This window comes from Pseudophryne corroboree, chromosome 2 (assembly GCF_028390025.1).
Source record: "Pseudophryne corroboree isolate aPseCor3 chromosome 2, aPseCor3.hap2, whole genome shotgun sequence".
Classification (NCBI taxonomy): Eukaryota; Metazoa; Chordata; class Amphibia; order Anura; family Myobatrachidae; genus Pseudophryne; species Pseudophryne corroboree.
Genome location: NC_086445.1, coordinates 123514252 through 123538061, shown reverse-complemented (window position 1 = coordinate 123538061; position 23810 = coordinate 123514252). Strand labels below are relative to the sequence as shown.

General features: G+C 47.8%; 1 protein-coding gene across 1 annotated transcript in view; it reads left to right on the top strand.

The window, feature by feature from the left end:
- MIPEP (mitochondrial intermediate peptidase) overlaps positions 1–23810 on the top strand; it is a 294841-nt gene that overhangs the window by 198188 nt on the left and 72843 nt on the right. Inside the window, exon 16 of the mRNA XM_063951677.1 lies at positions 9642–9761. Within this exon, the coding sequence (XP_063807747.1) occupies positions 9642–9761 (120 nt within the window). The remainder of the gene's footprint in view (positions 1–9641; positions 9762–23810) is intronic.

Sequence of the window (23810 nt, the reverse complement as noted above, 5' to 3'; positions counted from 1 at the left end):
TATATATGCGAGATGCACAGAGGGATATTTGCACTCTGGCATCAAGAGTAAGTGCGATGTCCATGTCTGCCAGAAGATGTTTATGGACACGACAGTGGTCAGGTGATGCAGATTCCAAACGGCACATGGAAGTATTGCCGTATAAAGGGGAGGAGTTATTTGGGGTCGGTCCATCGGACCTGGTGGCCACGGCAACAGCTGGAAAATCCACCTTTTTTACCCCAAGTCACATCTCAGCAGAAAAAGACACCGTCTTTTCAGCCTCAGTCCTTTCGTCCTCATAAGGGCAAACGGGCAAAAGGCCAGTCATATCTGCCCAGGGGTAGAGGAAAGGGAAGAAGACTGCAGCAGGCAGCTCCTTCCCAGGAACAGAAGCCCTCCACCGCTTCTGCCAAGTCCTCAGCATGACGCTGGGGCCGTACAAGCGGACTCAGGTGCGGTGGGGGGTCGTCTCAAGAGTTTCAGCGCGCAGTGGGCTCACTCGCAAGTGGACCCCTGGATCCTACAAGTAGTATCCCAGGGGTACAGATTGGAATTCGAGACGTCTCCCCCTCGCAGGTTCCTGAAGTCTGCGTTACCAACGTCTCCCTCTGACAGGGAGGCAGTATTGGAAACAATTCACAAGCTGTATTCCCAGCAGGTGATAATCAAAGTACCCCTCCTACAACAAGGAAAGGGGTATTATTCCACACTATTTGTGGTACTGAAGCCAGACGGCTCGGTGAGACCTATTCTAAATCTGAAATCTTTGAACACTTACATACAAAGGTTCAAATCAAGATGGAGTCACTCAGAGCAGTGATAGCGAACCAGGAAGAAGGGGACTATATGGTGTCCCTGGACATCAAGGATGCTTACCTCCATGTCCCAATTTGCCCTTCTCACCAAGGGTACCTCAGGTTCGTGGTACAGAACTGTCACTATCAGTTTCAGACGCTGCCGTTTGGATTGTCCACGGCACCCCGGGTCTTTACCAAGGTAATGGCCGAAATGATGATTCTTCTTCAAAGAAGAGGCGTCTTAATTATCCCTTACTTGGACGATCTCCTGATAAGGGCAAGGTCCAGAGAACAGTTGGAGGTCGGAGTAGCACTATCTCAAGTAGTTCTACGACAGCACGGGTGGATTCTAAATATTCCAAAATCGCAGCTGATTCCGACGACACGTCTGCTGTTCCTAGGGATGATTCTGGACACAGTCCAGAAAAAGGTGTTTCTCCCGGAGGAGAAAGCCAGGGAGTTATCCGAGCTAGTTAGGAACCTCCTAGAACCAGGCCAAGTGTCAGTGCATCAAGGCACAAGAGTCCTGGGAAAAATGGTGGCTTCTTACGAAGCGATTCCATTCGGCAGATTTCACGCAAGAATTTTTCAGTGGGATCTGCTGGACGAATGGTCCGGATCGCATCTTCAGATGCATCAGCGGATAATCCTGTCTCCAAGGACAAGGGTGTCTCTTCTGTGGTGGCTGCAGAGTGCTCATCTACTAGAGGGCAGCAGATTCGGCATTCAGGACTGGGTCCTGGTGACCACGGATGCCAGCCTGAGAGGCTGGGGAGCAGTCACACAGGGAAGAAATTTCCAAGGAGTGTGGTCAAGTCTGGAGACTTCTCTCCACATAAATATACTGGAGCTAAGGGCAATTTACAATGCTCTGAGCCTAGGAAGACCTCTGCTTCAAAGTCAACCGGTGCTGATCCAGTCGGACAACATCACGGCAGTCGCCCACGTAAACAGACAGGGCGGCACAAGAAGCAGGAGGGCAATGGCAGCAAGGATTCTTCGCTGGGCGAAAAATCATGTGATAACACTGTCAGCGGTGTTCATTCCGGGAGTGGACAACTGGGAAGCAGACTTCCTCAGCAGGCACGACCTCCACCCGGGAGAGTGGGGACTTCATCTGGAAGTCTTCCACATGATTGTGAACCGTTGGGAAAGACCAAAGGTGGACATGATGGCGTCCCGTCTGAACAAAAAACTGGACAGGTATTGCGCCAGGTCAAGAGACCCTCAGGCAATAGCAGGGACGCTCTGGTAACACAGTGGGTGTACCAGTCGGTGTATGTGTTCCCTCCTCTGCCTCTCATACCCAAGGTACTGAGAATTATAAGACGGAGAGGAGTAAGAACTATACTCGTGGCTCCGGATTGGCCAAGAAGGACTTGGTACCCGGAACTTCAAGAGATACTAAGAAGGGACTTGATTCAGCAAGGATCATGTCTGTTCCAAGTCTTACCGCGGCTGCGTTTGACGGCATGGCGGTTGAACGCCGGATCCTAAGGGAAAAAGGCATTCCGGAAGAGGTCATCCCTACCCTGGTCAGAGCCAGGAAGGAGGTGACCGCACAACATTTTCTCTAACGTCCTAGTGGATGCTGGGACTCCGTCAGGACCATGGGGAATAGCGGGCTAGGCAGGAGACAGGGCACATCTAAAAAAGCTTTTAGGTCACATGGTGCGTACTGGCTCCTCCCCCTATGACCCTCCTCCAAGCCTCAGTTAGGTTTTTGTGCCCGTCCGAGAGGGTGCAATCTAGGTGGCTCTCCTAAAGAGCTGTTTAGAAAAGTTTTTTTTTAGGTTTCAATCTCGGTGATTCCTGCTGGCAACAGGATCACTGCATCGAGGGACTTAGGGGAGAGATTTCCAACTCACCTGCGTGCAGGATGGATTGGAGTCTTAGGCTACTGGACACTTAGCTCCAGAGGGAGTCGGAACACAGGTCAGCCTGGGGTTCGTCCCGGAGCCGCGCCGCCGATCCCCCTTACAGACGCTGAAGAGACGGCAGAACGGAGGTCCGGAAAGCAGGCGGCAGAAGACTCCTCAGTCTTCTTGAAGGTAGCGCACAGCACGGCAGCTGTGCGCCATTGTTGTCACACGGCTCACTGACTCAGTCACGGAGGGTGCAGGGCGCTGCTGGGGGCGCCCTGGGCAGCAATATAATTACCTTTAGTGGCAAAATAAATACATCACATATAGCCATTAAGGCTATATGTATGTATTTTAACCCAGGCCAGTTTCTTAAAAACCGGGGAAAAGCCCGCCGAAAAAGGGGCGGAGCTTATTCTCCTCAGCACTCAGCGCCATTTTCCTGCTCAGCTCCGCTGGTGAGGAAGGCTCCCAGGTCTCTCCCCTGCACTGCACTACAGAAACAGGGTAACAAAGAGAAGGGGGGCATAAATTGGCGATATTTATATATTAAGAGCGCATATATAGTAAACAACACCTTCTAGGGTTGTTTATATACATTTATAGCGCTTTTGGTGTGTGCTGGCAAACTCTCCCTCTGTCTCCCCAAAGGGCTAGGGGGTCCTGTCTTCGATTAGAGCATTCCCTGTGTGGCTGCTGTGTGTCGGTACGTGTGTGTCGACATGTATGAGGACGATGTTGGTGTGGAGGCAGAGCAATTGCCGATGATGGTAATGTCACCCCCCTAGGGAGTCGACACCGGAATGGATGGCTTTAGTTATGGAATTACGTGATAATGTCAGCACATTACAAAGACACCGTCAGGGGCTGTAAAACGTCCTTTACCTCAGTCAGTCGACACGGGTACCGACACATGAATCTAGTGTCGACGGTGAAGAAACAAACGTATTTTCCAATAGGGCCACACGTTATATGATCACGGCAATGAAGGAGGCTTTGCAGATCTCTGATACTGCTGGTACCTCAAAAAGGGGTATTATGTGGGGGGTGAAAAAACTACCTGTATTTTTTCCAGAATCAGAGGAATTGAATGACGTGTGTGATGAAGCGTGGGTTAACCCCGATAGAAAACTGCTAATTTCCAAGAAGTTATTGGCATTATACCCTTTCCCACCAGAGGTTAGGGCGCGCTGGGAAACACCCCCTAGGGTGGATAAGGCGCTCACACGTTTATCAAAGCAAGTGGCGTTGCCGTCTCCTGATACGGCCGCCCTCAAGGATCCAGCAGATAGGAGGCTGGAAACTACACTGAAGAGTATATACACACATACTGGTGTTATACTGCGACCGGCAATAGCCTCAGCCTGGATGTGCAGTGCTGGGGTAGTGTGGTTGGATTCTCTGACTGAAAATATTGATACCCTGGATAGGGACAGTATTTTATTGACTCTAGAGCAATTAAAGGATGCTTTTCTTTATATGCGAGATGCTCAGAGGGATGTTTGTACTCTAGCATCAAGAGTAAGCGCGATGTCCATATCTGCCAGAAGAAGTTTATGGACGCGACAGTGGTCAGGTGATGCGGATTCCAAGAGGCATATGGAAGTATTGCCATATAAAGGAGAGGAATTGTTTGGGGTCGGTCTTTCGGACCTGGTGGCCACGGCAACTGCCGGCAAATCCACTTTTTTACCTCAGACCCCCTCCCAACAGAAAAAGACACCGTCTTTTCAGCCGCAGTCCTTTCGCTCCTATAAAAAGCGACCAAAAGGACAGTCTTATCTGCCGCGAGGCAGAGGAAAGGGTAAGAAAGGGCAGCAAGCAGCCCCTGCCCAGGAACAGAAGCCCGCCCCGGCTTCTACAAAGCCATCAGCATGACGCTGGGGCTTTACAAGCGGACTCAGGAACGGTGGGGGGTCGACTCAAGATTTTCAGCAATCAATGGGTTCACTCACAAGTGGACCCGTGGGTCCTGCAGATAGTATCTCAGGGTTACATGCTGGAGTTCGAAAGGTCTCCCCCTCGCCGGTTCCTAAAGTCTGCTTTACCAACGTCTCCCTCAGAAAGGACGTCGGTTTTGGAAGCCATTCACAAGCTGTATTCTCAGCAGGTGATAGTCAAGGTACCCCTCCTACAACAGGGAAAGGGGTATTATTCCACACTATTTGTGGTACCGAAACCGGACGGTTCGGTAAGGCCTATTCTAAATCTGAAATCCTTGAACCTGTACATAAAGAAATTCAAGTTCAAGATGGAGTCACTCAGAGCAGTGATAGCGAATCTGGAAGAAGGAGACTTCATGGTGTCCTTGGACATAAAAGATGCTTATCTACATGTCCCGATTTACCCCTCACACCAAGGGTATCTCAGGTTCGTGATACAAGACTGTCATTATCAGTTTCAAACGCTGCCGTTTGGGTTGTCCACGGCCCCTCGGGTCTTTACCAAGGTAATGACCGAAATGATGGTTCTTCTACGAAGAAAAGGCGTATTAATTATCCCTTACTTGGACGATCTCCTGATAAGGGCAAAGTCCAGAGAACAGCTGGAAGTCGGTGTAGCGCTAACACAAGTAGTGCTTCAGCAACACGGGTGGATTCTAAATCTTCCAAAATCTCAATTGACCCCGACAACACATCTGCTGTTCCTGGGCATGATTCTGGACACGGTTCAGAAAAAGGTATTTCTCCCGGAAGAGAAAGCAAGGGAGTTATCCGAACTTGTCAAGAACCTCCTAAAACCAGGAACTGTGTCAGTACATCAATGCACAAGAGTCCTGGGAAAGATGGTGGCTTCGTACGAAGCGATTCCATTCGGCAGATTCCATGCACGAACATTTCAGTGGGATCTGCTGGACAAATGGTCCGGATCGCATCTGCACATGCATCAGCGGATAACACTGTCACCGAGAACAAGGTTGTCTCTCCTGTGGTGGTTGCAGACTGCCCATCTGTTAGTGGGCCGCAGATTCGGCATACAGGACTGGGTCCTGGTGACTACGGATGCCAGCCTACGAGGTTGGGGAGCAGTCACAAAGGGAAGAAACTTCCAGGGCGTGTGGTCAAACCTGGAGACGTCTCTTCACATAAATATACTGGAGCTAAGAGCGATCTACAATGCTCTAAGCCTGGCAAAATCGCTGCTTCAGGGTCAGCCGGTGTTGATCCAGTCCGACAACATCACGGCAGTCGCCCACGTAAACCGACAAGGCGGCACGAGAAGCAGGAGTGCAATGGCAGAAGCTGCAAGGATTCTGCGCTGGGCGGAGAATCATGTCGTAGCACTGTCAGCAGTGTTCATCCCGGGAGTGGACAACTGGGAAGCAGATTTCCTCAGCAGACACGACCTTCACCCGGGAGAGTGGGGACTTCATCCAGAAGTTTTCCACATGATTGTGAACCGTTGGGAAAAACCAAAGGTGGACATGATGGCGTCTCGCCTCAACAAAAAATTGGACAGGTATTGCGCCAGGTCAAGAGACCCTCAGGCAATAGCTGTGGACGCTCTGGTAACACCGTGGGTGTACCAGTCAGTGTATGTGTTCCCTCCTCTGCCTCTCATACCAAAGGTACTGAGAATTATACGGAAAAGAGGAGTAAGAACAATACTGGTAGCTCCGGACTGGCCAAGAAGAACTTGGTATCCGGAACTTCAAGAGATGCTCACGGAGGATCCGTGGCCTCTACCTCTAAGAAGGGATCTGCTTCAGCAGGGACCTTGTATGTTCCAAGACTTACCGCGGCTGCGTTTGACGGCATGGCGGTTGAACGCCGGATTCTAAAAGAGAAGGGCATTCCTGAGGAAGTTATTCCTACTTTAATTAAAGCCAGGAAAGAAGTGACCGCACAACATTATCACCGCATTTGGAGAAAATATGTTGCGTGGTGTGAGGCCAAGAAGGCTCCAACGGAAGAATTTCAATTGGGTCGATTCTTACATTTCCTGCAAGCAGGATTGTCTATGGGCCTCAAATTGGGGTCCATTAAAGTTCAAATTTCGGCCTTATCAATTTTCTTCCAGAAGGAATTGGCGTCAGTGCCTGAAGTACAAACTTTTGTCAAAGGTGTACTACATATACAACCCCCAATAGTGCCTCCAGTGGCACCGTGGGATTTGAACGTGGTTCTAAATTTTCTCAAATCTCATTGGTTTGAGCCTTTAAAATCGGTAGATTTAAAATACCTTACATGGAAGGTAACCATGCTGTTGGCCCTGGCTTCAGCCAGGAGAGTTTCGGAGTTGGCAGCTTTGTCATACAAAAGCCCATATCTGATATTCCATTCGGACAGGGCAGAATTGAGGACACGTCCTCAATTTCTCCCTAAGGTGGTTTCGGCATTTCACTTGAACCAGCCTATTGTGGTGCCTGCGGCTACTAGCGACTTGGAGGACTCCAAGTTACTGGACGTTGTCAGAGCATTAAAAAATATATATTTCAAGGACAGCTGGAGTCAGAAAATCTGACTCGTTGTTTACATTGTATGCACCCAACAAGTTGGGTGCTCCTGCGTCTAAACAGACGATTGCACGTTGGATATGTAGTACAATCCAACTTGCACATTCTGTGGCAGGCCTGCCACAGCCTAAATCTGTAAAGGCCCATTCCACAAGGAAAGTGGGCTCATCCTGGGCGGCGGCCCGAGGAGTCTCGGCATTACAACTTTGCCGAGCAGCTACGTGGTCAGGGGAGAACACGTTTGTAAAATTTTACAAATTTGATACTCTGGCTAAAGAGGACCTGGAGTTCTCTCATTCGGTGCTGCAGAGTCATCCGCACTCTCCCGCCCGTTTGGGAGCTTTGGTATAATCCCCATGGTCCTGACGGAGTCCCAGCATCCACTAGGACGTTAGAGAAAATAAGAATTTACTTACCGATAATTCTATTTCTCATAGTCCGAAGTGGATGCTGGGCGCCCATCCCAAGTGCGGATTGTCTGCAATGCTTGTACATAGTTATTGTTACAAAAATCGGGTTATTACTGTTGTTGTGAGCCATCTGTTCAGAGGCTACTTCGTTTGTGTTATCATACTGTTAACTGGGTTCAGATCACAAGTTGTACGGTGTGATTGGTGTGGCTGGTATGAGTCTTACCCGGGATTCAAGATCCTTCCTTATTGTGTACGCTCGTCCGGGCACAGTACCTAACTGAGGCTTGGAGGAGGGTCATAGGGGGAGGAGCCAGTACGCACCATGTGACCTAAAAGCTTTTTTAGATGTGCCCTGTCTCCTGCGGAGCCCGCTATTCCCCATGGTCCTGACGGAGTCCCAGCATCCACTACGGACTATGAGAAATAGAATTATCGGTAAGTAAATTCTTATTATCACCACATTTGGCGAAAATATGTTGCATGGTGTGAGGCCAGGAAGGCCCCCACGGAGGAATTTCAACTCGGTCGATTCCTGCATTTACTGCAAACAGGAGTGTCTATGGGCCTCAAATTGGGGTCCATTAAGGTTCAAATTTCGGCCCTGTCGATTTTCTTCCAGAAAGAATTGGCTTCAGTTCCTGAAGTCCAGAAGTTTGTCAAGGGAGTACTGCATATACAACCCCCTTTTGTGCCTCCAGTGGCACTGTGGGATCTCAACGTAGTTCTGGGATTCCTCAAATCACATTGGTTTAAACCGCTCAAATCTGTGGATTTGAAATATCTCACATGGAAAGTGACCATGCTGTTGGCCCTGGCCTCGGCCAGGCGAGTGTCAGAATTGGCGGCTTTGTCTCACAAAAGCCCATATCTGATTATCCATTCGGACAGGGCAGAGCTGCGGACTCGTCCCCAGTTTCTCCCTAAGGTGGTGTCAGCGTTTCACCTGAACCAGCTTATTGTGGTACCTGTGGCTACTAGGGACTTGGAGGACTCCAAGTTGCTAGATGTTGTCAGGGCCCTGAAAATATATGTTTCCAGGACGGCTGGAGTCAGGAAAACTGACTTGCTGTTATCCTGTATGCACCCAACAAACTGGGTGCTCTTGCTTCTAAGCAGACGATTGCTAGTTGGATGTGTAGTACAATTCAGCTTGCACGTTCTGTGGCAGGCCTGCCACAGCCAAAATATGTAAATGCCCATTCCACAAGGAAGGTGGGCTCATCTTGGGCGGCTGCCCGAGGGGTCTCGGCTTTACAACTTTGCCGAGCTGCTACTTGGTCAGGGGCAAACACGTTTGCAAAATTCTACAAATTTGATACCCTGGCTGAGGAGGACCTGGAGTTCTCTCATTCGGTGCTGCAGAGTCATCCGCACTCTCCCGCCCGTTTGGGAGCTTTGGTATAATCCCCATGGTCCTTACGGAGTGCCCAGCATCCACTTAGGACGTCAGAGAAAATAAGAATTTACTTACCGATAATTCTATTTCTCGTAGTCCGTAGTGGATGCTGGGCGCCCATCCCAAGTGCGGATTGTCTGCAATACTTGTACATAGTTATTGTTACAAAAATCGGGTTATTATTGTTGTGAGCCATCTTTTCAGAGGCTCCGCTGTTATCATGCTGTTAACTGGGTTCAGATCACAGGTTGTACAGTGTGATTGGTGTGGCTGGTATGAGTCTTACCCGGGATTCAAAATCCTTCCTTATTGTGTACGCTCGTCCGGGCACAGTATCCTAACTGAGGCTTGGAGGAGGGTCATAGGGGGAGGAGCCAGTGCACACCACCTGATCCTAAAGCTTTTACTTTTGTGCCCTGTCTCCTGCGGAGCCGCTATTCCCCATGGTCCTTACGGAGTCCCCAGCATCCACTACGGACTACGAGAAATAGAATTATCGGTAAGTAAATTCTTATTTTCTCATGTGCTGCTTTTTTTTTTTAATCCTTTATTTCAACATCTATTCACCTTTTTACTTTTTTTTACTATTCTGTGCATAGTCCTACTCCTCTTACTGTGGAAGGAGAGAGGACTTTGTCACAATGATACAACTAAGGAAATAAATCCCAGTGGTAAAAGAAATACAGTACATGATCTTTATTCCTGCCTTATTCCTGCCTGGTTTCTGTTTTACAGGTATTTTATTCCATTTTGGATCAGATTTATCATGGGAAGCACCCCCTAAAAGGTTCAACCGTGGACATTTTAAGTGATACCCAGGAAAAATTCTACGGGTTGCCATACATACCTCCTACAGTGAGTACATGTTTAGTCCTCTCAGTTCCTCGATAACCAGCATTGGGGTCACATTGAAGCTGTATATGTGTTTTCACACAATTGTCTGCATGCCACTACACCAAACGTAACTTCTATTTGTGCCCTACAGGCACAGTTTATAGACTGTCAGATATATGTTCTTTGGAGCAGCAGCACTCACAAATAGACCAGACTATAGGCTATAATCTGACGTTTCAGAACCTTGGTGCTCTTTCTTGAGGGATAACTAAAAAAAATAAAAAAATCATATTTTAAGTACCATTCACTACGTGGAGCTCGTTAAGTGACAGTCAAGAGATGCGGCTCTGAGGTCAGAAAAGTGTGCTTATCACTATAGAAACGCTACAAATTGCAATATTGATGCTGGAAATACCATTGTATATGGTAGTACAAAATACTTAATCGACAAGACTCTAATATCCTAACTACAAACAATGGAGCTCTACACGTACACACACTATCCTTAAGATAAATAGGAAATTAAATGCAATGTTCCGGTCTTTAGTTCCAGTTTTGGACCAATTTCAGTGATGGACTCATCTATATAGCTGATCTTCGTTGTACCGCTATCTCATCCTTCGTCAATAAACTGCCTTCTGTTACAGCCAAATATTTCAAATTTTGACTCATCCGTCCAGAGCACCTGCTGCTATTTTTCTGCACTCCAGTTCCTATGTTTTCGTGCATACTTGAGTCACTTGGCCTTGCTTCCACATCGCAGGTATGGCTTTTTGCCTGCAATTCTTCCATGAAAACCACTTCTGGCCAGACTTCTCCAAACAGTAGATGGGTATACCTGGGTCCCACTGGTTTCTGCCAGTTCTAAGCTGATGGCACTGCTGGACAGCTTCCAATTTCAAGGGAAGTAAGCATGATGTCTTTCATCTGATGCACTAAGTTTCCTTGCTCGACCACTGCATCTACGGTCCTCAACGTTGGCGTCTTTGTGCTTCTTCAAAAAAGCTTCAACAGCACATCTCAAAACCCCAGTCTGCTTTTAAATGTTTGCCTGGTTGAGACCTTGCTGATACAGTATAACTGCCTTCTGTCTTGTTGCTGTGCCCAGTCTTGCCATGGTGTATACCTTGTAACATGAAACTGTCTTCCACAACCTTACCTTTGTAGCAGTTTGGCTGTTCCTTACTCAGTTTTAGGTCTCCTACATAGCTGTTTCTGTTTCAGTTATTGACTTTTTCAACCTACATATGAAAATGATGATCATTATCGCCTGTTTAGTATGATTGGTTAATCATACACCTGACTATAATCCTACAAAATCCCTGACTTTGTACAAGTGTACCTAGAAGAATTGTTGCCATTGTAAAGGCAAAGGGTATTCACACCAAATATTGATTTGATTTAGATTTCTCTTCTGTTCATTTCATTTATTTTCATCAATTAACAAAATGCAAACTAAACACTTCTATTTTTTAAAGCATTCTTACTTTGCATCATTTTTTCCACACCTGCCTAAAACTTTTGCACAGTATTGTATACATTTGGTCATTTTCTCTAATATGCTGTATATGTGCTCATGATAGTGTCTAGCATACTCCATATTGGAGGTCTTCTTCCCAGTATAGAATTTTAGCATTTTTTTTGAAAAGTGTTTAAGATTGTCCGATTCCTATAGAGACTTTACCATCTGTAGAGGAAAGAGCTGATGTCAGGGGTAGACTATGTTCTTTGCCTGGTCGGAGAGGATCCACTGCCAGACCTGGATGACTTTATCAGATCTGTTTGGAAGATTGGTAGTGATGGCATTAACAGATTTGCCAGTGTTCATTTTGTGTTGCATTCTCTGCAAGTGTAGGCTCTCAGGATAGATGCACTAGCTGGTGTGTCAGAGCCACATCCAGATGGAGTATTGATGTAATAAATGCAGTGAGCGCACCTTTCACTGCAGGCTCGCCTTCACCCACTATAATTGCATTTAGACAAAATACCTTGCATGGTAATCGGTTATGATTATAGATTTGACTAACTATGCAATGGTTATGTTCAGTAAATGAGATCCGAGACATCCAGAACTGGTGCAGGAGCGTCTTCATACAGGATGCAATCAACATACCGGTAATGGCACTGAATGCCGGTGGTCAGATGACCGACACCACTCGGAATCCCAGTGTCTGAACCCTGACCGACTGCATCCCAAAGGTAAGTATTGTGGTGAGGGATTAGAGCTATGCATCAGAAAGGCCACCACCCCAGGCGGGTTAGGGTAGGGGGCAGGGGAGGGGTAAATTAATTACCCCGTCCCCTCTCTGCATTCTAAAAGTCGGTATGCCGCGGACAGTCATGTGACAGGCGGCATCCCAACCACTGGGATAGCATTTCACACCCCTCCATACACGAGCTGAGCGACCAGGCTAGTAGCCACACTTGTACACTGTACTTCCAGCATCACTGGTGCACGCTAGTACAGTCTGAAGATGACTGCACACAAAGGTCCATAGCGGTTATCTTCCATATGCATTTTACAACATACCCGATGGATGATCCTATTGAGTTCAATGGAATCCTTTTGGGGTTGCATGCAGCTAATGGTATTAGACCATTTCAGTGTTAGCACTTATGGGCTATAGCGCATCTTTTGCACTAAAACAGCTGTAAATGACTGCCTCTTTTAGGGTGGGTTGACTAATCGGCAGTCAGGAGAGCAGGCCCCACAGGATCCACTGGACTCCTGCAACTTTCAGCCCTGCTGCACCTATGAAACTTCTCCGTGGCTGCTTGGCACTGCCAATCTCACAAGTTCCAGATAAATGCCAGTGAGCACTGAGCAGACAGTTTACAGTTATGTTGCAGCTGGAGATGCAGAGCTAACAAAGTGGGTGTTCCGTTGTGGAACACAACTGCTCAGTCAACCGTTCTAAAGTGTTCTTCTCTAACGTCCAAGGTTTCTTAATTATACAAATGCTATGTCTGTGTGGAGTTACCCTTATTAACAATCCATCTACTAATTGTAAGTTCATGGGGGCATGCGGAAGATGTTTGCTGCTATATAAGGGGCATTGGGTGGGCTGATGGCCAATTAAGGAGTAAGTGTGGCGGTCTGATGCCATTTGAGAAAACTTAAGGTGCACCTGGGGAGATCCGAGGGTCATTTAAGGAGCATGTGTGGGGATATGATTGCATTACATATTATGGATTTCAATCTAAACCAGAAGTTCTAAAGGGACCCACATAATTATTAGTTTTGTGCAGTCACTGGCCACAAAGTGCAGCCAGCAAAAATGTTTTTATTTTATTTTTTTAAATGTAAATATTGTGTATTGTAAACTTGTATATTGTTATTACACAGTAGCGTAGCATACATCTGTTTTGTATGGTGTCCTTTCCAAAAGACATTGCTTTGCATGACTCCTCTGCCTGTTTCTTTGTTATGATGTGTTGATCTTTGTGTAAGAAGTTTGATTAATAGCTTGGGTTTAGTAGATCCCTCAAGCAAGTCATAATATTATAGAGCCATGAATAATTGTGCGAGCACCTGGCTTATGCGTACAGCCACGTAAGTGGTTAATGGGATGTAACATTCCGATCCTCTTCTCGCTGAGTAAATAAGTTCTAAATATTTACATTTTCTGCCACTCTATATGTATCAGTGACAGCTCTGCGCAAACAGTGAAGTGTTGTAGATTGGACTTTTCCGTATGTTGTGGTGTTCTGTTAGCGAAGCGAAAAGCGGCCTCTCGGCTGGTTTATTTTAGCCTTCCAAATCAAACACATTTTTTAAAATGGACTAATTATTTGGCAGTGTTTCTGAAATGATGGTTCTTGCTTTGGAGTTTAATGCGCTCCTTCTGTTATTGCAAGGCATTCAGAAAATTTAGATTTAAGACACATTGGGGTAGATGTATTAAACTGGAGAATGCATAAGGAAGTGATAACCCGGTGATAAACGCACCAGCCAGTTAGCTTCAATATGTAAATTACCAGGAGCGGATTGGCTGGTGCGTTTATCACTAATTGATCACTTCCTTATGCCTTCTCCAGGTTAATACGTCTGCCCCATTGTACCCTGTTACACTGTCATGTTTAATTTTCAGAGTTCCACCCTAGGACATAAGTAAACGGATATGAAAAAGGTGCTTTAATTTGCCTGTCTTGTTAAGAGAGTTTTGATTACTGTATTTTTTTAATTGGGTGCACCTCCAGTTGTACGTTATTCTAACAGAGCAGAGTCCCCAACTTCTGCCCCCCCCCCCCCCCCCTTCATGGTAACACCCCAGGCTAACCCCTCACCTATCCTTCCACCTTTATATTCCGATCTCCTGTGACCCCCCCCCCCCCTTGCCATTTTTCATCCAATCAGGGCAAAGGTATCTTTTTGGTGGAGGGGGATGAAAGCTTATATTAGTAAATTTGGGATTACAATTCAAATCCCCACATTGTTCCCAGCCTAAAAGATTTTATCTGTTGAAGGTTTTCTTGAGTGTCCGCACAATAAAATTATATTCAAAATGGATTTACTTTCACATTTTTACCTCTGCCAACTTATTTCCTGGCATTCCCTGAAAGATGCAGTCGGTGATCCGAACAATGGATGTGTCTGGCTGACCTTTAACTATATTCCATGCACCCATACACTGAACGATGTATGCCCAGGATGTTAATTCCGATGAATGAAATCAGCAGAACCACAGTCTAGAACATCAAATGTTTGAAAATGGAATCAAGCGATAACTATCTCTTTTTTTCGACGCTGAACGATTATGGCTCATGCAGATACAGTGATCAACACTCAGTGTAATTGCCAATCATATTATAGCGATTTTTGGGGTAACTTTGTGGTGCTGCTTCCAGATATGCCTTCAGTTTTGCTATATTGACTCTAATTATTGATATATGTGGATGAGAAACCAGAAAAACACAGTAGATAACATGATCCGCTCAAATGTCAGCTGACAGTTGCCGATCACTAATATACGGAGGCGGATATTCTAGAATATAATTTTTTTTAAATTAATTTAAAAAAAAAATAAAGTTGCCTGTTTCAGTGCATCTCACCTGCGCCCATTGTACAAACACCATGCGGAAAAGCACTAACACACCTATTTGGCGTGATCATGCGACCATCCTGCTTTGTCACAGAAGTGCGATTTGAAAAACTTATTTGTAACCGTATATTAAATGTATACAAAAAACTAATTGCATTCTCCAGTTTAATGGAGCCTTACCTGAAGGCAAAACTGCTTAGACCTAGCTAAAAATGTTAAAAGATAAAACAGACATTAAGGATCATGCCGGGTAGTAGTCGCTCAAGTAAGGGCGTTAATATATATTGGTCCTACTCTAATGTTGCAGTTGGTCATTACTGCGCTTAGAAACCCCCCCCCACCCCATCCCGTCCCGAGCATTTCAGCTTTGAGCCGGCTCTAGTACAGTGAGATCCCCCATAGTGCTAGGTCTGCCTAGTACCACTTTGGAAATATAGCCACTGATGCACAAAGCCGCCTCATAGTATGATTTATTTATGAAGTTATTTATATAGCGGACACATTACAAAGCACAAGCATGGGGAGAACATGCAAACTCCCTTCAAACTTGCGGAGCTGCTGGGTTTACAACATAAAGATTTCCTTAATTCAGTGGATATTCTCCTGTCCGGTATTGTTGCTACATCTATAGGGTGTGATTATTTATGCAATGCAGCCAAGGAAATTGGGACAGCACTGCACAGCTGATTGGACGTGTCCATTGTTTTTCCATTTGGTTTCTGTTGGACAACCTCCCTAGTGCTGTTTGCATTCACAATTTTTCCAGGCTGTTATTCCTGAAGACTCATTAGATTCAAGTGTCCATAAAGGTTAATTAGGTTAGGTTGCGCTATTCGGGAATTATAGGGTTCAGCATGAACATTTTATAGATTCTGACATCATTACAGTTCTATATCGTCTGAGTGTTTTCTTTTCGTTTGTCTTTATTGAAGATGTGGGATTCTGTTTTCTGGCCCGTGTCTTACCAGATATCTGTAATCGCTATGAAGACGTCTTTGTCAAATGCTGCTCATTGCAAAAAATGAAGTAATCAGCGGGACTAGAAGTTTATGAGCACTAAGGCTTATTTTTACCTGCGTACTTATGAAAATACCCCGGGGTTATGCAATAAAAATAATTATGTTGTGAAGTGGATACAGAATGCTTGAGGATTTTAGGGAAAGGTGTCAGTTATAGCATGGTGATGACAGACTGTCTTATCTGGCCAAGTGTTGGAGTGTGACAGTACTGTCAGTCATTGTGTGCTCAGAACACTTGTAGTACCTGATTTTATATAGCACAACCAGCACCTAACCGAAGGAATTTGCCCTTCTGAGTTTGCTACCTGTATAATACATCTTAAAGCTAGCCTACCATCTAAACAAAATAATATGCAGTAGTTTATATTTAGAGTGGTTATGTTCTCTTACGTTGTGGCCCCCATACTGCTGTTCTATAGTAATTGCCTGCATAGAGCACACAGGAAAAACGTCATTTACATGCATCTAGGAATTGTGGGTAAGGGCAAGTATCTCTCTATCTTTTGACTTGAGTTTGAGTGGTCAGCTTAGATACTGCAGATGGTGGGTCGTAGTCTTTTGCAAATGTCAACAACAGGTAACCTGGACATGGCAGTGGTTGGCAGGCACTGTGGGCACTTGAAAGAGAGGGGCCCATGGCATGTCCAGGCCCCCTTCAATTTCTGCCTCCCTTTGAGATTGCATGTGAATAAAAGAAGATCAAAATAAAGTCGATCCTCTAGTGTTTAGGCTCACTCTCTCCCACTATTGCTTTGGTAAGACTAATGAGACCGTTATTGAAAACCAGACCTATGTTTAGGTACTTTTAGGCAGCTCCCTAGGGAATTGGCAACTGGGGTGAGAGCCGATGAAGTTGTTTGGCACAAAAATTAAGGATGTGCCTTAAGGTGTGTACACACGTTGCGATTTTTCTTTCGATTTTGACTATATAGTCAAAATCATAAGAAAATATAGTGTATATCGCACTGTGTGTATAGTCCTTGCGATGCCGATGCGCAGTCCCACGGGATCGGCATCGCCAGGAAAAATAGGCTGTGCAGGCAGCCCCACATTGACTATATCGGCGGGGCTGAGCTCCGGCCACATCGAATAGTCAATGTCGGGCATACGGCGCATCGTGCCGTGTATATACACCATTACGCTACTGAATGCTGGTGGTGGCATACAGCTGTCGTCCGGTATTGCCAACAGCTGTGATCTTTTGTGTGTGTGTGTGTGTGTGTGTGTGTGTGTGTGTGTAATATAGAAATAGTAAAGTTGTGTATTAGGGGAATTGGACGTAAAGTGAAGCGTTGACTATGATACTTATAAACCTGGCACTCTCCTTGACCAGACCAGTGTCTGTACTGCTAGTAAACTGCACGTGGTCATCATAGAAGCTGTTGCAACTGTGGTCTCTTGTATCCCACATCGTAAAAGTTCACAGTGATTTAAAGATTTCCAAGTCGCAACAAAACATGGGGTGTGTACATGCTGCTGGGTCCTTTAACTGCTGCAATTAAAATTTAGAAAAATATCAGCCAGTAAAAATGCCACGTTTATACATAACATAACACAATGAGAAACTTAATCAGTCTAGGTAACTAGTCTCCTATATAGTAGCCCAGATCTGTCACTCAGGGACTGTGTGGATAACGCTGGGCGTGGCTAGGAGCTCTCACTGGTTTAGCGGCAGGTCTATCACACCCAGTCCACAGCTGATTGGGCGAGAAACTCTCTCCCACACAGAGTACATCCAATGGGAGGCTCTGCCCTTTGGCTGCTGTGTGTTCCCAGAGCAGGATTAACAATGGGGCTGATGGAGCTGCAGCTCCAGGTCCACACCCCAAAATAGGCCCACTGTTCATCTGCAGCAACATACCCTCCAATACATAAAAATCGGAACAAATTCGAGAAAGGGGCGTGGCCGTGGTTAGTGGTGTTGCCACGCCCCTTTCTGTTTCTTTCAATGGAAGTTTGTAGAGCCAAAAATCGGGACCATAAAAAAAGGTACTGTACCTGCCAAAAGGTACAGTTGGAGGGTATGCCACTGCATCTGCAGCAAGTCTGCGCTGTAGACGGGGGAAAAAAATCCTTTTACTGCAGCATCCTATGTCCTGCTGGCAGTCCGCCTGTCCCCTCCGCATCGACAATCCCCACTCCCTAGCCGCGGCGCAGGTGGAACAAAAGCTGCTGCGGCCACCGGCATAGATGTGTATGAAAGCGGCGCAGCTAGGGAGGCCAATCCCAGGCCATTTTTTCAATCCCGGGATTCGGGATTGAAAAACGGTTAATCCCGGGATCCTGGGATTGCAGTAGGGATCAGCGCTGGAGGGAGGGTGTAGGTAGCGGTGCGGGAGGTAGGGAGTGTGTAGGTAGCGGTGCGGGAGGTATGGAGGGTGTAGGTAGCGGTGCGGGAGGAAGGAAGAGTGTAGGTAGCGGTGCGGGAGGAAGGAGGGAGGGTGTAAGTAGCGGCAGGGAGGGTTGGTAGGGGCGCGGGAGGGAGGAAGGCTGTAGGGAGCACCACTGACTGCACGGAGGGAGAGAGGGTGGGTGTAAGTAATAGTACTTACTATTAGGCGGGCGGCAACCATGAACACACTGAGCGCGGCGGCATTTCAAATGAAGTGCTGGCCACCAGCCAACCAGAGCTGGCGGACCGGCAGCCAATCAGGGAAGCGGCTGCAGCAGTCGCACCTGATTGGCTGCAGCTTCCCTGATTGGCTGCCGGTCCGCCAGCTCTGATTGGCTGGCGGCCGGCGCTACATTTGAAGTGCCGCCGCGTTCAACTTGTTCATGGCTGCCGCCCGCCTAATGTTAGTAAGTAGTATTACTTACGCCCACCCTCCCGCGTATGCGCAGTATAATCCCGTGAATCCCGGGATTGGATGCTCCAATCCCGGGATTCAAATCCCGGCATTTTTGGGCCTCTCTAGGCGCAGCGGAAGGCTTTCATAGCCCTCCCTGCGCCGCATTCTCTGAGCCCCGAAGCATCCTCTGCGCATGATGTCACAGAAGTGCCTCCCTGCCACAGCCACGCCCAGAGGTCCTGACTCCGCAACACAGCACCTGGGCTGCCGGCCTGGAATCCCGAGGATGGCTAATGTAACGGATAGAGGGGGTGATACCGCGGAGGGAATGTCTGGACGCTAAATCAATGTAAAAGGTGACAGTGCTGTGCAGTGCAGTGGGGGTCATTCCGAGTTGATCACTCGCTAACTAGTTTTAGCAGCCGTGCAAACGCTATGCCGCCGCCCGCTGGGGAGTGTATTTTAGCTTAGGAGAAGTGCGAACGCATGTGCAGCCGAGCTCTGCAAAAACAGATTCTGAGTAGCTCTGAACCTACTCGGCGCTTGCGATCACTTCACCCTATTTGTGTCCGGATTTGACGTCATACACCCGCCCAGTGAACACCCAGCCACTCCTGCGTTTTTTCAGACACGCCTGCGTTTTTGCAAACACTCTCTGAAAACGGTCAGTTGACACCCAGAAACGCCCCCTTCCTGTCAATCTTCTTTGACAGAAAGGGGGCAACTGAAAACTTCGCTAGAACCTGAGCACAGTGCGACTGAAAACTTCGCTAGAACCTGAGCACAACCACAAATGCCTTTGTACCCGTACGTAGCGCGTGCGCATTGTGGTGCATGCGCAGAAATGCAGATTTTAAGCCTGATAGCTGCGCTGCGAACAACGGCAGCTAGCGATCAACTTGGAATGACCCCCAGTGTCACTGACACTGCACAGCACTCTTGCCTTTTACATTGATTCAGCCAGTCAGTCAGTTCAGCCAGCCAGTCACTATTGTTAGCGCCGGTGTCCCAACGCGCCGCATTACTCGAAGTAGACGCACTAAATAAACTACACCTCCCAGCAGCCCTTAGCACCAAAGCATTCCGGCGCTAAGGCCTGCTGTGAGCTGTAGTTTATTGAGTGCATCTTCTTCCCTGTAATGCGGCGCGTTGGGACACCGGCCCTAACAATAGTGACTGGCTGCTGTGCAAGTCTCTGGGAGAGTCACTGCCAAAGGGAGGACAGCAGCTTAGCTGCTTCTAGGAAGAGAAGCAGGAGAAGCATTTCCCGCCCCTCCCCCACTCGCAGTACCTCCGGGCCCCATCTGCGGCACCTCCACACCCCACCCGCCACCACCCATGGTGGCTCCGGGCCCCCTCCCCCGCCCAAAGTCAATCAGGCAGAGGCGATCACTAGGTAACGACGGCATTCGGCCTTCTGGCATGCGCCAGGGCATGCGCAGTTCCGACCCGATCCCTGCGCTGCGAACAACTGGAGCGTGCGATTGGGTCGGAATGGCCCCTATGATGTCTGATGTCATCACAACTCACTGCTAATGTTCAGAAAACTCAGCTACTACAACAGGCTGTTGCAGATTTAGCTGCTAGGGCAGATGTTACACAGCCCCCCCCTCTCTAGCTCAGGACCACAAAAGCGTGGTTTACCTGCTCTACTCTCTGATTCAGATGAGGAAATACTGGAGGCTGGGGATGACTTGGGTCCCGTTAGTGGGGATTCCACTTCTGCTCAGGGTATTGAACCCTTCATTCTGGCTATACGGGACGTGTTAAAGCTCCCTCTTGCAGACGCTGTGTCACAGCAGTCATTTCTCTTATGTCTTAGAGGATGCTGGGGACTCCGTAAGGACCATGGGGTATAGACGGCTCCGCAGGAGACATGGGCACTGTAAAGCTTTAGAATGGATGTGCACTGGCTCCTCCCTCTATGACCCTCCTCTGTATGTAATAAAGTTTTACTGTCACGGTGTGTGTGTCCTGTTTTTTGTTGGTTATGTTTTTTTTGTATTAGTACTACAGGTACCGGCGAACCCGTTTCTCCCCCCCGCATGCTGGTACTTGTGGTTCTCCAAGTACCAGCTTGCGGGGAAGGCTTGCTGGGACTTGTAGTACTGCTACAAAAAACAATATTCTATTTTTTTCACAAGGCTATCAGCCCCCCATCCGCCGCCCTTGGATGGGGGGGGACAGCCTCGGGCTTCACCCCTGGTCCTTGGGTGGCTGGAGGGGGGGGACCCCTTGATTTAAGGGGTTCCCACTCCTCCAGGGTACCCCGGCCAGGGGTGACTAGTGATTTAATGCCAGGGCCGCAGGGACCAAGATAAGTGTCCCCCGGCTGTGGCATTATCTCTGACTAGTGGAGCCCGGTGCTGGTTCCAAAAATACGGGGGACCCCTACGCTTTTTGTCCCCCGTATTTTTGGCACCAGGATCAGGCGCAGAGCCCGGTGCTGGTTGATCAAATATGGGGGAACCCCTGTCATTTTTCCCCCCATATTTTTTCAACAATGACCGGCTCAAAGAGCCCCAGGCTGGTTATGCTTAGGAGGGGGATACCCCACGCAAATTTCCCCCCCAGTTTCTCTGACGTCCTAGTGGATGCCGGGACTCCGTAAGGACCATGGGGAATAGCGGCTCCGCAGGAGACAGGGCACAAAATAAAAGCTTAAGGATCAGGTGGTGTGCACTGGCTCCTCCCCCTATGACCCTCCTCCAAGCCTCAGTTAGATTTTTGTGCCCGGCCGAGAAGGGTGCAATCTAGGTGGCTCTCCTGAGCTGCTTAGAATAAAAGTTTAGTTAGGTTTTTTTTATTTTCAGTGAGTCCTGCTGGCAACAGGCTCACTGCATCGTGGGACTAAGGGGAGAAGAAACGGACTCACCTGAGTGCAGAGTGGATCGGGTTTCTTAGGCTACTGGACACTAGCTCCAGAGGGACGATCACAGGTTCAGCCTGGATGGGTCACCGGAGCCGCGCCGCCGTCCCCCTTACAGAGCCAGAAGAGACGAAGAGGTCCGGTGAAATCGGCGGCAGAAGACATCCTGTCTTCAGACTAAGGTAGCGCACAGCACCGCAGCTGTGCGCCATTGCTCTCAGCACACTTCACACTCCGGTCACTGAGGGTGCAGGGCGCTGGGGGGGGAGCGCCCTGAGACGCAATATACAGAATACCTTAGGTGGCAAAACAGAATACATCACATATAGCTCCTGGGCTATATGGATGTATTTTAATCCCCTGCCATTTTACACAAAAAAGCGGGAGATAAGGACGTCGTGAAGGGGCGGAGCCTATCTCCTCAGCACACAAGCGCCATTTTCCCTCACAGCTCCGCTGGAAGGACGGCTCCCTGACTCTCCCCTGCAGTCCTGCTTCAGAATCAGGGTAAAAAAGAGAAGGGGGGGCACGTTTGGCAGCAAATAAATATATTAACAGCAGATATAAGGGAGTAACACTTATATAAGGTTATCCCTGTATATATATATAGCGCTGGGTGTGTGCTGGCAGACTCTCCCTCTGTCTCTCCAAAGGGCTAAGTGGGGTCCTGTCCTCTATCAGAGCATTCCCGGTGTGTGTGCTGTGTGTCGGTACGCGTGTGTCGACATGTATGAGGAGGAAAATGATGTGGAGGCGGAGCAGTTGCCTGTGTTGGTGATGTCACCCCCTAGGGAGTCGACACCTGACTGGATGATTGTATTTAAACAATTAAGTGATAATGTCAGAAATTTGCAAAAAACTGTTGACGACATGAGACAGCCGGCAAATCAATTAGTGCCTGTCCAGGCGTCTCAAACACCGTCAGGGGCGCTAAAACGCCCGTTACCTCAGTGGGTCGACACAGACCCTGACACAGATACTGAGTCTAGTGTCGACGGTGACGAGACAAACGTAATGTCCAGTAGGGCCACACGTTACATGATCACGGCAATGAAAGAGGCATTGAACCTTTCTGACACTACAAGTACCACAAAGAAGGGTATTATGTGGGGTGAGAAAAAACTACCAATATTTTTTCCTGAGTCAGAGGAAATAAATGAGGTGTGTGAAAAAGCGTGGGTTTCCCCCGATAAAAAACAGCTAATTTCTAAAAAATTATTAGCATTATATCCTTTCCCGCCAGAGGTTAGGGCGCGTTGGGAAACACCCCCTAGGGTAGATAAGGCGCTCACACGTTTATCAAAACAAGTAGCGTTACCGTCTCCTGATACGGCTACCCTCAAAGAACCAGCTGATAGAAGGCTGGAAAATATCCTAAAAAGTATATACACACATACTGGTGTTATACTGCGACCAGCAATCGCCTCAGCCTGGATGTGCAGTGCTGGAGTCGCATGGTCGGATTCCCTGACCGAGAATATGGATACCCTGGATAGGGACAATATTTTGTTAACTATAGAACATTTAAAGGATGCATTACTATATATGCGTGATGCACAGAGGGATATTTGCACCCTGGCATCAAGAGTAAGTGCTATGTCCATCTCTGCCAGAAGAGCGTTATGGACGCGACAGTGGTCAGGGGATGCGGATTCCAAACGGCACATGGAAGTATTGCCGTATAAAGGGGAGGAGTTATTTGGGGCTGGTCTATCGGACCTGGTGGCCACGGCAACGGCTGGAAAATCCACCTTTTTACCCCAGGTCACTCCACATCAGCAGAAAAAGACACCGTCTTTTCAAACTCAGTCCTTTCGTTCCCATAAGTACAAGCGAGCAAAAGGCCACTCCTTTCTGCCCCGGGGCAGAGGAAGAGGAAAAAGACTGCACCATGCAGCCGCTTCCCAGGAGCAGAAGCCCTCCCCTGCTTCTGCCAAGTCTTCAGCATGACGCTGGGGCTTTACAAGCAGACTCAGATATGGTGGGGGCCCGTCTCAAGAATTTCAACGCGCAGTGGGCTCACTCGCAAGTGGATCCCTGGATTCTACAGGTAGTATCGCAGGGGTACAAACTGAAATTCGAGGCGTTTCCCCCTCATCGGTTCCTGAAGTCTGCTTTACCAAAGTCTCCCTCCGACAGGGAGGCAGTTTTGGAAGCCATTCACAAGCTGTATTCCCAGCTGGTGATAATCAAGGTACCCCTCCTACAACAGGGAAAGGGGTATTATTCCACGCTGTTTGTGGTACCGAAGCCGGACGGCTCGGTGAGACCAATTTTAAATCTGAAATCCTTGAACACTTACATAAAAAGGTTCAAATTCAAGATGGAGTCACTCAGAGCAGTGATAGCGA